This window comes from Mya arenaria, chromosome 12 (genome assembly GCF_026914265.1).
Source record: "Mya arenaria isolate MELC-2E11 chromosome 12, ASM2691426v1".
NCBI lineage: Eukaryota > Metazoa > Mollusca > Bivalvia > Myida > Myidae > Mya > Mya arenaria.
This window is the reverse complement of record NC_069133.1, coordinates 2160493-2176638: the sequence shown is the minus strand read 5'-3', so window position 1 is coordinate 2176638 and position 16146 is coordinate 2160493. Positions and strand designations below refer to the sequence as shown.

Genomic DNA, 16146 nt, shown 5'->3' with positions numbered 1-16146 from the left:
TTCAAGTGCGTGACGTCTTGACGTTTAGTATTCAAAATGTGCAATACATTGTCTCACTTGTAAACGCGAACCTTACGCAATACATGTAATGTCATTAAGATTTTTTCAGTTCAGATTTACTTCCTGAAATGTCATTAAATTTAAATACTCAATAATATAATAAAAGCTTATGTACGCCCGATGGTCCAAATCGCGCGATGTGACTCAACTTCACGTAAAAAAGACATTTTATCACGTGAACTTTTGGTTTTAATATTACATAGTCTTTCGTAACTCAGGTTCAAGAATTATAGTTGCCTGACATAATAAAGTTGAATGCAAGTAACCATGTGTCACATCAGACATGTTTATTAAGATATTAATAACGGTGGCGACTGTTCGAATGGCGGTGTTTGCGCGGACCAGAACGCGGAATGTGTGGAAGACGCCTGTGTGTGTCGACCTGGCTACGAGTTGAGCGACGACACACCACCAGTCTGTGAGCCCAGTGAGTATCAAAACAATCTCTTATACCCACGTGTTATATGTCACCCCGACGGAGCTAATTCTGTGTTTCAAAATATCCTCCTGATGTTGTACATTGTGTGTTAGATATCTCCCCGATTGAGCTCATGCTTTGCTTTAAATATCCTCCTGATGTTGTACATTGTGTGTTAGATATCTCCCCGATTGAGCTAATGCTTTGCTTTAAATATCCTCCTGATGTTGTACATTGTGTGTTAGATATCTCCCCGATTGAGCTCATGCTTTGCTTTAAACATCCTCCTGATGTTGTAAATTGTGTGTTAGATATCTCCCCGATTTACCTCATGCTTTGCTTCAAATATCCTCCTGATGTTGTACATTGTGTGTTAGATATCTCCCCCGACGGAGAATTCTGCGGGTTTTGTATATCGTCCCGACGGATCATTTTGTACTTTTTTCAAAATCTCCCCGACGGAGCGTATTGTGTGATGGTCCTCTCCGAGACGGGGCATTTTGTAAATAAATATTCAATACGTATTATTAACGGACCCTATCTGTATTAATCCGCTCGTGTTTCCAGATGGCGTAGATGAACCGAACGACACGTGCTCGGACTGCTGTGTGGCCCCACTCACCTGCCAGGCAAACAAGTGTCAATGTCCATCAAATACGGAATATGTGAGGAAACCTGAAATACGTCGTTTTGAATAATTAATGTGATATGCTTATTCAGGAGTGCTGGTTCAAGTAATATTAGTATGCAATCGAAACACCTTGGCCATTTTCCATCGAAAATGTGGACGGTTTTTTACCATGTCAGAATTCTTTACATTTAACCACGCTGAAAAAAAGATAGCGTAGTTATTCCAATTAAGCATTTAGGCTTAAGGATTTTACTCCAAGGAACCTTTATTGTTTATGCAACTATTCACTTCACTGGTAATGAATTTGAACTTAGTAATACAAATTCCACGTAAAACCCTCCAATTCATATAAATTATTAACAATAATTTTACGAACTACTTTAACTAATGTATCGGCAATTATCTGATGTTATTTTCGATGGAAAATGGCCGAGGTGCTCCGATTGATCAGTATGAGCAAAACATGAAAGCTTGTCATGTGAGCTTTCTTTTGATCCCGTGATGTTTGTGCCTTTAAATATGAGTCCACAAGGTTTTCCCTGTAGTTTTGTGCGAATTACCGACTTTTAAAACCGACTTATTTCAAAAGACCTTTGACTTTTTCCTACTTCTTGTCCGAACAAAATATCCTATTATTTCAACTCATTGTTAATAATTCTTACAGATAAGTTTTTTCTTCATTCATGTAAAATATTTCCATGGGGCTGTGTCGGTATTTCACAATCGATCTAAATAATATTCCGCTGAGAAGGGTTTAACTATACGAACTTTATAACACATTCTAAATTTATGTCAAACAAAGCTTCCCTTTTCGTTGCTTTGAAAATATTTTAAGACATTTCAGTTGCATGCTAATAAAGTAAAATGTTGCTTTTTAGTTTTATTTAAAGGATCCTTATTATTATTATTACTATTATTATTATTAGTATTATTATTATTATTATTATTATTATTATTATTATTATTATTATTATTATTATTATAACCAAAAATAGCTCTACTTTGTTCTCAAGTTAATGGGAAATCGCTGAAAAAGCCTGCATACTGACTTTCATTTCTTAGGACGGCAGCACATGTGTCGGCAGCGGTCCGATCACTTGCCCGAGTCCGCTGACTTTAGACGACTACGACGTGTGTGTCTGTCCAGGAACTAAGATCTACGTATTGATTCCAGGAGAAGACGGCAACTGCTGTAAGTTACATATGTGTTTAGAAAAGACTTACTTCAAGGCGTAACAAAAATAACGCCGGCTGCAGTAAGTTAAATGTGTGCTTAGAAAAGACTTACTCCAAGGCGTAACAAAAATAACGCCGGCTGCAGTAAGTTAAATGTGTGCTTAGAAAAGACTTACTCCAAGGCGTAACAAAAATAACGCCGGCTGCAGTAAGTTAAATGTGTGCTTAGAAAAGACTTACTCCAAGGCGTAACAAAAATAACGCCGGCTGCAGTAAGTTAAATGTGTGCTTAGAAAAGACTTATTCCAAGGCGTAACAAAAATAGCGCCGGCTGCAGTAAGTTAAATGTGTGCTTAGAAAAGACTTACTCCAAGGCGTAACAAAAATAACGCCGGCTGCAGTAAGTTAAATGTGTGCTTAGAAAAGACTTACTCCAAGGCGTAACAAAAATAACGCCGGCTGCAGTAAGTTAAATGTGTGCTTAGAAAAGACTTACTCCAAGGCGTAACAAAAATAACGCCGGCTGCAGTAAGTTAAATGTGTGCTTAGAAAAGACTTACTCCAAGGCGTAACAAGAATAACGCCGGCTGCAGTAAGTTAAATGTGTGCTTAGAAAAGACTTACTCCTAGGCGTAACAAGAATAACGCCGGCTGCAGTAAGTTAAATGTGTGCTTAGAAAAGACTTACTCCTAGGCGTAACAAGAATAACGTCGGCTGCAGTAAGTTAAATGTGTGCTTAGAAAAGCCTTACTCTAAGGCGTAACAAGCAATACGCCGGCTGCAGTAAGTTAAATGTGTGTTTAGGAAAGCCTGACTTCAAGGCGTAACAAGAACTGACGTAGTAGCCTTACTCCAAGGCGTAACAAGCAATACGTCGGCTGCTGTAAGTTATATGTGTCTTTAGAAAAGCCTTACGTCAAGGCGTAACAAGAAAAACGTCGGCTGCTGTAAGTTATATGTGTCTTTAGAAAAGCCTTACTTCAAGCCGTAATAAGAAATACGTCGGCTGCTGTAAGTTTATAGATTTCGATAGCCTTACTTCAAGGCGTAACATGCTGTAATTTGTACATGTGTTAATAAAATATTTGTTTAGAAAAACTTACTCTAAGGCGAAACAAAGTGTCGATTGTTCTTCCCTACTTGTCGTTGTTTGGCCAACTGTAATGTGTGCGTATTTTATTCTTAATGTTTTATTTGCACATCATAGTATAACAATAGACAATCATGTGTGATGATGTGATTATGGTTTAATAGTATTTTTGACAATATGAAAAACACTCAGAAATAAACCTTTACAGAAAATGTATGATTTAAAAATGCAAGGACAAAACAGTGCTAAATATAACGCATGACCAGTGTGTCATGGGTTAAATCCATTTTCGTCGATTGATAGTAGTGGTTGTCAATTAGGGGCTAGTATAGACTTACAAACCAGGGATGGGAAACCATTTTTATATGTCATGTGCATATATACGAAACGTAGCCATTTTTAAAGTATGGCTTCGTTATAAGAACTTTCGTTACTTGTTCATTATAAAAGCGTTTACTATATAAATATTTAATTTACCTTCATCTTAGACGACGGCGATTTGGGAGACCCGTGTAATGAAGATTGCGATTGTCGTACAGCCAGCTCGAGATGTGTGAATAACACATGCGTGTGTGAGGCATCAGCAACGGAAAGCGGCACGAAATGCTGTAAGTTATCACTTTTAAGTAGGCAGTTGGTATCCTAAACCTAGTTTATAGGATTATCCAGGATAACGTGCACAAAAAAATACATTAACTATGATCAGCAAGGAAAGGGCCGTAACTGATGGTGGAAAAACTCGTGACTCAATTTCCTTGCATGTCCTTTATTTATATGAACGTAAATAATGCTACATTGCACTGTTTCTGTGTTGTTTTCTTCATCAGATAGTGTGTATATGTATCGTCATGCAATAAAATATGATTGAATTAATATTAGGCTTAAGAATAATGTTTGTTTCAGGTTTCCCGACCAACCCTATTTTTGCCCCGCTTTTGACCTTTTTATTGCCCGGAGATACAGTTTTATCATTTGCTTGTTATTTTCTATTCTAAATGTAAAAATGAAGTGTGTTATGCTCTTAACAATACCAGTGGTCCTTATTCTGATTGTATTGGTATTCTTAACCATATCATTTATAGTTTTTGGTAACAGATTAATCTCAAGGAATAATTTGCCTAATCCAAAGAAAAATACAAAATAAATCCTATCTACCTACCCTTTTGTTTGGCATGAAACCGTAAAAACGCATTAGTAACCCTTTTATGCCTTAACTCCCTTTTTTAAATATCATATTTGGCGGCGTTGTTTCAGTGGTTCCTGTTGGGTATGACTGTGATGTAAATAATCCCAATTGCCTGGATGCAAATGCCGCCTGTGTGTCTAACAGCAACCTGTCTTGTAATCCCATCTGTGTGTGTAACACAGGCTATTACAACCCGCAAGGTTGCGACTTCTGCGGAGGAAACTGTGTGGCAAGTAAGTCCTCGCTATGACTTTTATCTACCTTGGAGAATATCTATCAAATAAGGGCTCCATATCATAATAAATAATGATATCTGCCTTTGAGTACGTTGCCAAGTAAGAGTTCGCTTTAATCTACCTTGGATAATGTCTGCCTAGTAAAGGCTCTCTATAGTGATATATATCTTAGATAATGTCTGCCCAGTAAAGGCTCTCTATAGTGATATATACTTGGATAACGTCTGCCCAGTAAAGACTCGCTATAGTGAAATATACTTGGATAATGTCTGTTCAGTAAAAGGCTCACTATAGTGATATATACTTGGATATTGTCTGCCCAGTAAAGGCTCTCTATAGTGATATATACTTGGATAATGTCTGCCCAGTAAAAGGCTCTCTATAGTGATATATATTAGGATAATGTCTGCCCATTAAAGGCTCTCTATAGTGATATATACTTGGATAATGTCTGCCCATTAAAGGCTCTCTAAAGTGATATATATTTGGATGATGTCTGCCCAGTAAAGGCTCTCTATAGTGATATATACTTGGATAATGTCTGCCCAGTAAAGGCTCTCTATAGTGATATATACTTGGATAATGTCTGCCCATTAAAGGCTCTCTATAGTGATATATATTTGGATAATGTCTGCCCAGTAAAGGCCCCAGTAAAGGCTCTCTATAGTGATATATATATATATATATATATATATATATATATATATATATATATATATATATATATATATATATATATATATATATATATATATATATATATTTGGATAAAGTCTGTCCAGTAAAGGCTCTCTATAGTGATATATATTTGGATAATGTCTGCCCAGTAAAGACTCGCTATAATGATATATATATATATATCTTGGATAATGTCTGCCCAGTCAAGGCTCTCTATATTGATATATATTTGGATAATGTCTGCCCAGTGAAGACTCGCTATAATGATATATATCTTGGATAATGTCTGCCCAGAAAAGACTCGCTATAATGATATATATCTTGGATAATGTCTGCCCAGTGAAGACTCGCTATAATGATATATATCTTGGATAATGTCTGCCAAGAAAAGACTCGCTATAATGATATATATCTTGGATAATGTCTGCCCAGAAATGACACGCTATAATGATATATGTCTTGGATAATGTCTGCCCAGAAAAGACTCGCTATAATGATATATATATCTTGGATAATGTCTGCCCAGAAAAGACTCGCTATAATGATATATGTCTTGGATAATGTCTGCCCAGAAAAGACTCGCTATAATGATATATATCTTGGATAATGTCTGCCCAGAAAAGACTCGCTATAATGATAGAGAGAGATGGTTTATTTTGAATACATGTTCAATAAGCCACATGGCCCGTAAGAAAAACAAAATACACGATTTAACATTTACAAATGACATAGCAAGTGGAGCACGTAAGGCTTATTTAAATTTTACGATAGATTTTACAGGTAACGAAGGACATGATAAGAGACAACGTAATACTTAAAGGTGCAGATCGATATCATATACGGAGAAGGTGTTCATATACCTATATTACTACATACAGTGTCAACAAAGTGCAACATAGAAATCTTAGAAAAGTGAACTCTTTACACATTGTACATTTACACATTTCAAAAACAAAAATGTCGATCTTCAATACATATACATCAAAGGACAAATTTACCAATACATATAATGAAATGTAAGGCAACATATTATAACAAAAAAAAATGAAAAAAGAAGGTTGTTTATCTTTGTAAACTTTTTCTAAATTTAAAAGCCTTATCTACGTCATTCGGAGCTCCTCGGCCATTTTTTCAAAAACAACCTCGGATGTATGCCGGTACATCTGTTGAAGTAGTCCGTATTGTTTTGAATAAAAGCATTAGTTAAATGTAGTGTTTAAGAGTTGTATTCATTGCTCTCAGTTTAAATTGATTGCCAGTGAAGCGTATTATTGCAAACATAATTACGATTCCCAAGAGTTAAGTCATAAATTTTAACTACTAAATAAGATTACTACGCGATCTATTTGCAGCGGACTTAAACGTACCACTTTTTAAGTATGTAAACCGTCCATATACATCCGAGGTTGTTTTTGAAAAAATGGCCGAGGAGTTCCGAATGTATCTACGTATGTGCATAACTTTCTGAGTTTAGTAATATTAGTACTTTCGAAGAGTTGGTTAAGTTTATACATACTTGGATTGGACCAATACTATTTTACAATGTATCTTTGACGGAGTTCAGTTTATAAATTACATTCTATCACAAAGTGATATTCGTCTTCCAATTTATTGCATGTAATACACTTTCTGTCTTGACGTGGAATACAGTTTGGACGATGCCATCGACCTGTTTCAATAGACAGATTATGAGATGAAAGAAGTAGCCTAGACATTGCTATGGTTAAACTATTACATACGTTACATTTTAAATAATACTGAAAGCCAAAGGAAACAATGGATTTAAAGAAAATGCTGCGTGGTGAAATTTCAAATCTCGCGTTCCAGTTTTGTGCATTTGTATCACACAAACGTTGTTTAAAAATTCTTACAAAAACATTTGCATCACCAACACCCTGAGCTACCCAAACTTCATAAAATTCTAATGGTGACAATAAATGTTGAAGTAATGTTACCCACGACACCTTATTTGGCAGCAAATCAGCATCAGTTTTTAAAACTTCGTAGACAATTTTACAATACTTCAGGTCGTCACTAGTTAAAACCTTTAGCCAGTACTTTACAATTCTAATATAATGATATATAATACTAGTATCCTGGATAATGTCTGCCCAGTAAAGACTCACTATAATGATATATATCTTGGATAATGTCTGCCCAGAAAAGACTCGCTATAATGATATATACTAGTATCCTGGATAATGTCTGCCCAGTAAAGACTAGCTATAATGATATATACTAGTATCCTGGATAATGTCTGCCCAGTAAAGACTCGCTATAATGATATATACCAGTATCCTGGATAATGTCTGCCCAGTAAAGACTCGCTATAATGATATATACCAGTATCCTGGATAATGTCTGCCCAGTAAAGACTCGCTATAATGATATATACCAGTATCCTGGATAATGTCTGCCCAGTAAAGACTCGCTATAATTATATATACCAGTATCCTGGATAATGTCTGCCCAGTAAAGACTCGCTATAATGATATATACTAGTATCCTGGATAATGTCTGCCCAGTAAAGACTCGCTATAATGATATATACTAGTATCTTGGATAATGTCTGCCCAGTAAAGACTCGCTATAATGATATATACTAGTATCCTGGATAATGTCTGCCCAGTAAAGACTCGCTATAATGATATATACTAGTATCCTGGATAATGTCTGCCCAGTAAAGACTCGCTATAATGATATATACCAGTATCCTGGATAATGTCTGCCCAGTAAAGACTCGCTATAATGATATATACCTAGTATCCTGGATAATGTCTGCCCAGTAAAGACTCGCTATAATGATATATACTAGTATCCTGGATAATGTCTGCCCAGTAAAGACTCGCTATAATGATATATACTAGTATCCTGGATAATGTCTGCCCAGTAAAGACTCGCTATAATGATATATACTAGTATCCTGGATAATGTCTGCCCAGTAAAGACTCGCTATAAGGATATATACTAGTATCCTCGATAATGTCTGCCCAGTAAAGACTCGCTATAAGGATATATACTAGTATCCTCGATAATGTCTGCCCAGTAAAGACTCGCTATAAGGATATATACTAGTATCCTCGATAATGTCTGCCCGGTAAAGACTCGCTATAATGATATATACTAGTATCCTCGATAATGTCTGCCCGGTAAAGACTCGCTATAATGATATATACTAGTATCCTCGATAATGTCTGCCCGGTAAAGACTCGCTACAATGATATATACTAGTATCCTCGATAATGTCTGCCCGGTAAAGACTCGCTATAATGATATATACTAGTATCCTGGATAATGTCTGCCCGGTAAAAACTCGCTATAATGATATATACTAGTATCCTGGATAATGTCTGCCCAGTAAAGACTCGCTATAATGATATATACCAGTATCCTGGATAATGTCTGCCCAGTAAAGACTCTCTATAATGATATATACTAGTATCCTGGATAATGTCTGCCCAGTAAAGACTCGCTATAATGATATATACTAGTATCCTGGATAATGTCTGCCCAGTAAAGACTCGCTATAATGATATATACTAGTATCCTGGATAATGTCTGCCAAGTAAAGACTCGCTATAATGATATATACTAGTATCCTGGATAATGTCTGCCCAGTAAAGACTCGCTATAATGATATATACTAGTATCCTGGATAATGTCTGCCCAGTAAAGACTCGGTATAATGATATATACTAGTATCCTGGATAATGTCTGCCCAGTAAAGACTCGGTATAATGATATATACTAGTATCCTGGATAATGTCTGCCCAGTAAAGACTCGGTATAATGATATATACTAGTATCCTGGATAATGTCTGCCCAGTAAAGACTCGCTATAATGATATATACTAGTATCCTGGATAATGTCTGCCCAGTAAAGACTCGCTATAATGATATATACTAGTATCCTGGATAATGTCTGCCCAGTAAAGACTCGCTATAATGATATATACTAGTATCCTCGATAATGTCTGCCCAGTAAAGACTCGCTATAATGATATATACTAGTATCCTCGATAATGTCTGCCCAGTAAAGACTCGCTATAATGATATATACTAGTATCCTGGATAATGTCTGCCCAGTAAAGACTCGCTATAATGATATATACTAGTATCCTGGATAATGTCTGCCCAGTAAAGACTCGCTATAATGATATATACTAGTATCCTGGATAATGTCTGCCCAGTAAAGACTCTCTATAATGATATATACTAGTATCCTCGATAATGTCTGCCCAGTAAAGACTCTCTATAATGATATATACTAGTATCCTGGATAATGTCTGCCCAGTAAAGACTCTCTATAATGATATATACTAGTATCCTGGATAATGTCTGCCCAGTAAAGACTCGCTATAATGATATATACTAGTATCCTGGATAATGTCTGCCCGGTAAAGACTCGCTATAATGATATATACTAGTATCCTCGATAATGTCTGCCCAGTAAAGACTCGCTATAATGATATATACCAGTATCCTCGATAATGTCTGCCCAGTAAAGACTCGCTATAATGATATATACCAGTATCCTGGATAATGTCTGCCCAGTAAAGACTCGCTATAATGATATATACTAGTATCCTGGATAATGTCTGCCCAATAAAGACTCGCTATAATGATATATACTAGTATCCTCGATAATGTCTGCCCAATAAAGACTCGCTATAATGATATATACTAGTATCCTGGATAATGTCTGCCCAGTAAAGACTCGCTATAATGATATATACTAGTATCCTGGTTAATGTATGCCCAGTAAAGACTCGCTATAATGATATATACTAGTATCCTGGATAATGTCTGCCCAGTAAAGACTCGCTATAATGATATATATCCTGGATAATGTCTGCCCGGAAAAGACTCGCTATAATGATATATACTAGTATCCTGGATAATGTCTGCCCAGTAAAGACTCGGTTAAATAATTTCTACGACGGATAAACTCTGCCAAGTAAAGACTCTCTATTTTATGATCTACTGGATAACTTCTACGGATACTCTGATACACATCTTCTACGCTATGTTTTGGTGTGTATTTATTTGAAGTGTAACGGAATAAATACCGTGGTTGCCGACGATGCTAAATGAGGTCTCGCTATTATTTAAATGCCTAACAAGTGAATAATATCAATAACAGCATCTACCAAAGCTATCGCCTGTGAAGTTATGATGATTATTTTCGTTTTTGTTTCCAGGGTTAGGTGCCGATGCAATCTGTACCACAAACGGCGATTGCGATGATCCCTGCACGCCGCCGTACATGTGTCGGGAAGGAATGTGTAAGGGCGGAGGTCAGTAAACTTGACTGATGTGGCCATTATCACCCATGGCAAGAACTATTATTCTCCTGGACCAAAAGAAAAGTCACATTTTACCCCCCCCCCCCACACCCAACCCCACCTGCACATGTGAATTTCCAAATGAAAAAAATGTCAATAGCTCTGTGTTGGTTGTAACAGCTATAGTCAGTTATGCATAAAAAATTCATCGATCTTTGTAAGAGTTATTCTCATAGCATGAAACGGTGGGTGCAACTGAAATAAAATGTGGCTGTTTAATAGTTAACAGTCGATTTCAGTAATATTTGAACATTTTAAGCTATTGCAAGTGTTATCTTGAGCGGATTACCCAGCCCCCTTCCCTACACACACCCTCGTAAGTTCTTACTTTTTCACTGACCGTTTCAAGGTGGTAACTTCAACAGTTATTTAAAACTATATTTTATTTTTGTGTTATGGGTTGGCTCTCAAGTCAGGTTACATGTTTCAGGTTTAAATAGTTTCATTGTGTCCTTAATCCACGAGCCGTAAATAAGATAGTGTTTAGTTTTAGGCTATTAGGTGTCTCTGGCGTCCACCATAATACCATTTATAGTGTCCTTTATTGACCATTAATAGTGTCCTTAATAGACAATTAATAATGTCCTTTATTAACCATCAATAGTGTCCTTTATTGACCATTAATAGTGTCCTTAATAGACAATTAATAATGTCCTTTATTAACCATCAATAGTGTCCTTTATTGACCATTAATAGTGTCCTTAATAGACAATTAATAATGTCCTTTATTAACCATCAATAGTGTCCTTTAATGACCATTAATAGTGTCCTTTATTGACCATTAATAGTGTCCTTAATAGACAATTAATAATGTCCTTTATTAACCATCAATAGTGTCCTTTATTGACCATTAATAGTGTCCTTAATAGACAATTAATAATGTCCTTTATTAACCATCAATAGTGTCCTTTATTGACCATTAATAATGTCCTTAATTGACAAATAATAATGTCATTTATTAACCATTAATAGTGTTCTTTATTGACTTTTAATAGTGTCCTTTATTGACCTTTAAAAGTGTCCTTCATTGACCGTTAATAGAGTATTTTATTGACCATTAATAGTGTCTTTTATTGATTATTCTTTTTTAATTATTTGTAGTGTCCTTTATTGACCACTAACAGTGCCCTTCATTGCCGTTAATAGTGTCCCATATTGACCTATAATAGCGCCTTTTATTGACCATTAATAGTGTCTTTTAATTACCATTTATTGTGCCTTTTATTGACCAATAATTGCGTCCTTTTTTGACTATTTGTAGTGTTCCATCTTGACCATTAATAGAGTATTTTATTGACCATTAAAAGTCTCCTTCATTTACCATTAATAAAGTACTTTATTGACCATTAATAGTGTGTTTTATTGACCATTAATAGTGTCCTTTATTGTTTATGACAGTTGAGCTTGGCGGTCAGTGCAATAACGCGAACGACTGTGCGGAGTGGCCCAGGACCAAATGCGACTTCAACTCAACCATGCACCCTAAACAGAAGATCTGCTCGTGCAATGAAGGTCAGGATTGGGTAGATATAGCAATGTTTTGCTTCTGCGACCCCTTCGAGGAGAAAAATAACCCCGCCTGTGACTGAAGGAGAAAAAGAACATTTTCAATAACTGACATCTGACAAATGGAATAATGTTTTAAAATAAAGTTGGAGTGTATCGTATTAACCCACATAAAACGTGTATACATGTGTTACTTAATCATAAGAAAAAGAAAAAAACATCTATTTCTGCCAATACACTAACTGGTAACTTTGTGAATACGTTGAATTTCTAACACAAAGCAGTTTGACTATAGTAATTTATTTTACTCTATTAAAATCTCACACTACTTTTTTTTTAATGAATTAACTTTCGTTTAGTTTTGTTTTATTTGAACTTTTGTTAATAAGACACACATTCCAAAACGATTATGTTTATTTATGTTATTAGATTATTTTAATATAATAAACAGTTAATGGGCTCTAGTTGTTACGTGTTTGTATTCCCAACTTCAAGTATTCCTTCATCCGAGAAAGGCGGTTTTTATAAGCAAAACTAACAACATCCGGTTCAAGCCGAATATGTCCGATGACTGTCACTGTATTGCATGGCTAATAAGTTTAGCCAGCATTTGAGTGTTGACGTTAGATTGTATCAATTATTTTAATTTTTACTTATTTACAAAAAAAATACTATATTACATTATAACAGGTACATGGTTCTTTTTGTCTGGTGGGCTTGTCCATGTAGTTTCCATGTAGGTCCCTGTAATTCTCACTGTATTATAAGCACATTCGCGAGCGCCTCAGTTAAGAATCAAAGTACTGCAGGGGACGGCTGGCTAGATGATACTCTACTTTGTCATGTTGCCTGGCGAGGCAGATTGATATGTTTCCATGGTATAAAAATATTTTCTAGGGTTATAAAACGATAAATTGATACGGTGATGATTTTCATTCGTTAAAAGAATAAAATGCAGTCAGGTCTTAAGACAGGGGGTGGGGTGGGGGGGGTATACGTCTCTTACGACGCAAAAAGAACAACTGTCGTCCAACTATGCGTTACGGAAAATGAAAAACAAGAATATAGAGTGAAATACTATCTATTATTGCAGTTTTACAATGAGTATTAGGCGATGATTCTTTATATACCCATCAACGGTGTGAAATGGTCAAGAACAGACAAGGCAAATGCGGTCAGAACTGGACAAAGGGTTGTTATTAGAGTTATTAAGCCACGAGGCTGATAATGAATTATTCCAAAGATATAATGTCCAGAAAAGTGTTACCACGTATGGTTAGGAGTTGATTTAAAGTGGTACAAGTTAAATAGTTAAGTCAATTTGGTCAATACCCAGGAGCTACCGAACTGATCAAGCTGGTTATTGAACTTTATTTCTGGTTATTGCTCCAGTTAGAATCCAACTCTATACTGTTGCCAAGTTCAGTAAAAATGGTAAGAAAATTAGTAAAGTGAAAGTGAACGGAAAATTTTAATTTGCCCAAACATTTGGCAATTGTGAGCCCAGAGCTCAGAGTTAAGATTTAATTGAAGAAAAAAATGCCCGATACGCATTTAGTACGTCTTAAAACCTCTGCGCAGGCGTATCATTCTAGAAACATTAAATGGGTACTTACTCAATACTTTTAAATCAAAAGCTGGTAAATGCAGACCGGAGGTGTGCGTGCGTGCCTGTGTGCGTGCGTAAGTATGCGTGTGAGCGTGTGCGTGCGTGCCTGTGTGTGTGTGTGTGTGTGTTTGTGTATGGTACTTGTGTATGTTACTTATCAATACGACTGACATACATGGAAGGAATGGTCTGTAAAAAAGACAAATGGTAGAAATATGTTAATGTTATCTGCCTCGTTTTCCTGGAATGACCTTTGGCATGGAAATGTTTTGTATGCAACGAATGGCATGCGGATATAGGTTATTCCATGGAAATCGTCGACTACCTTATCACACACTTCCTATTTTATTTTTTTTCGGATTCATCAATAGGGTCACTCCTACCAACCATCTAGCATAAAATGACTATGCATTACTGCAGTATAAAATATCAGAAAATCGCAAAAGGCATAAATAGCTTATTAAGCTAATTAGGCCGTTCGAGATTTTTTTTAAATTGTAAATTTTATTTAAGTTATTTTATGCTAGATAGTTGGTTGGAGTGTTCCTGTTGATAGATCTGAAGAAAAAAATGAAAACTTTTAGGTTAAGTGTCACTAAATGCATTTCCAGTCATATGACAACAACACAGGAGTGCATTCCTATCATCAAATGACTATGAGGACCTGGTGCCTGCAGTGGAAATCTAGTACAATATAGAGAAATTACACAAATCATGAACTAGTAAAGATAATTTCTTTCATGCTTTACGATGAAATATGGGGTTTTAACAGTGAAATAACAACAGTGAAAATATCAATTTGATATTTTCACTGCAAAATAAGGAGTGAAAATATCAATTTTCAGAACTACTTTTAAAATCTTTTGTTGTTACATGTACTTGCCTTGGTCAAAACAGAACACTGGACTTCAGTAAATTATGTCAAAAAAGGTTAAAAAAATAAAGAAATATTTTATAAATTGAAATAAATATATAATTGGAAATTAACAACTTACCGTTTATTACCGGTTATCCCGTTTATCAAACATTTTACTGATCTTTGAAGCTGAATGTTCGAACATTTGCTTTCATTCCAAACAAATTACAGACAAAAACAACTGTTCGAACATAAATAAAATTTTATAGCATCGATCAAATGTATTTTGAACTGTTAAAATTACGTAAAATGAGCTTCCTGGAGAATTCACACAACAATTTATCGGATAGATCCGATATTTTTTACCCCACCCACATCTCAAAATGTGTCAACAAACTAGCGTGGCATTTACTCTTCTGGAAAACAAACATTTAAAAGCGATACAGACTGGTCTCTGACAGTAAGATGACTGTATATTAACTTACTATAAAAACACGCGTATATGCAGTCTTAAAACTAAGAAGAATGGTTAAAATCCAATGAGTATCCACATTTGTTTTGCTAACACATTTGACCTTCCAAATTTTCATCCTATAAATAGCGGCGTAGTAATTTGGTTAAAATAAAAAGTGTTTTCATTATTTTTTGGAACATTTGTGCACTAATAATACTTCATTTGTTACTGTTCATAAAGCTTTGCAATAAAAAAACGAGCGAATATTAAGCTATAAGAATGAATAGCAGAGAACTATTTCTCAGCAAACCGAAAGTAAAAAAGTTGACAGCTATAATTATGCATGAGGGGCGCCCTACGGGTAGCGGCGTAAAGCCCACCCTTTTCAAAAAAGGGGGTAATTCAGAAATAAATAAAAAAACAAATAAAACTCCGAAAATAAGCATAAAAGAAACAGAAAATTTGTTTATTTCAGTGTAAGATCGTATTTAATTTCACTCGTGATCATAAAAAAACTACATTTTCACTCGTGGCTTCGCCACTCGTGAAAATATGTTTTTCTATGACACTCGTGAAATAAAATACGATCTTACACTGAAATAAACAAATATCCTCTATTTCTCTATGGGTATGAAACGTCTTGATACCAAACATCTCAGATTTGCGTACAAATATTTCCGTACGTATGAATAGGCATATTTTCCTCAGCGGAGGATTCATGTGGTTGTTTAATTATGAATAACCCTTGTACTTGGCCTTCATTTAACTATTGTGGTTAATACTCACTAACCTTTGTAGGTTTAGTACAATATCACACTGAAGATTTAAACTGCCGTCCCCTAACATTAAATTAATAAAAAAAAAAACTGTCCTCGGTCGGGTTTCTAGAATATGCTGAAA

At 35.4% G+C, this 16146-nt stretch overlaps 1 protein-coding gene across 1 annotated transcript in view; it reads left to right on the top strand.

Annotated features, from left to right (window-relative positions):
- The window catches only part of LOC128211638 (multiple epidermal growth factor-like domains protein 6), a 67627-nt gene extending 55217 nt beyond the window's left edge, over positions 1-12410 (top strand). Inside the window, exons 26-31 of the mRNA XM_052916632.1 lie at positions 356-487; positions 1046-1143; positions 2172-2301; positions 4745-4795; positions 10678-10773; positions 12220-12410. Coding sequence (XP_052772592.1) covers positions 356-487; positions 1046-1143; positions 2172-2301; positions 4745-4795; positions 10678-10773; positions 12220-12410 — 698 coding nt within the window. The remainder of the gene's footprint in view (positions 1-355; positions 488-1045; positions 1144-2171; positions 2302-4744; positions 4796-10677; positions 10774-12219) is intronic.
- The last annotated feature ends 3736 nt before the right edge of the window (positions 12411-16146 follow it).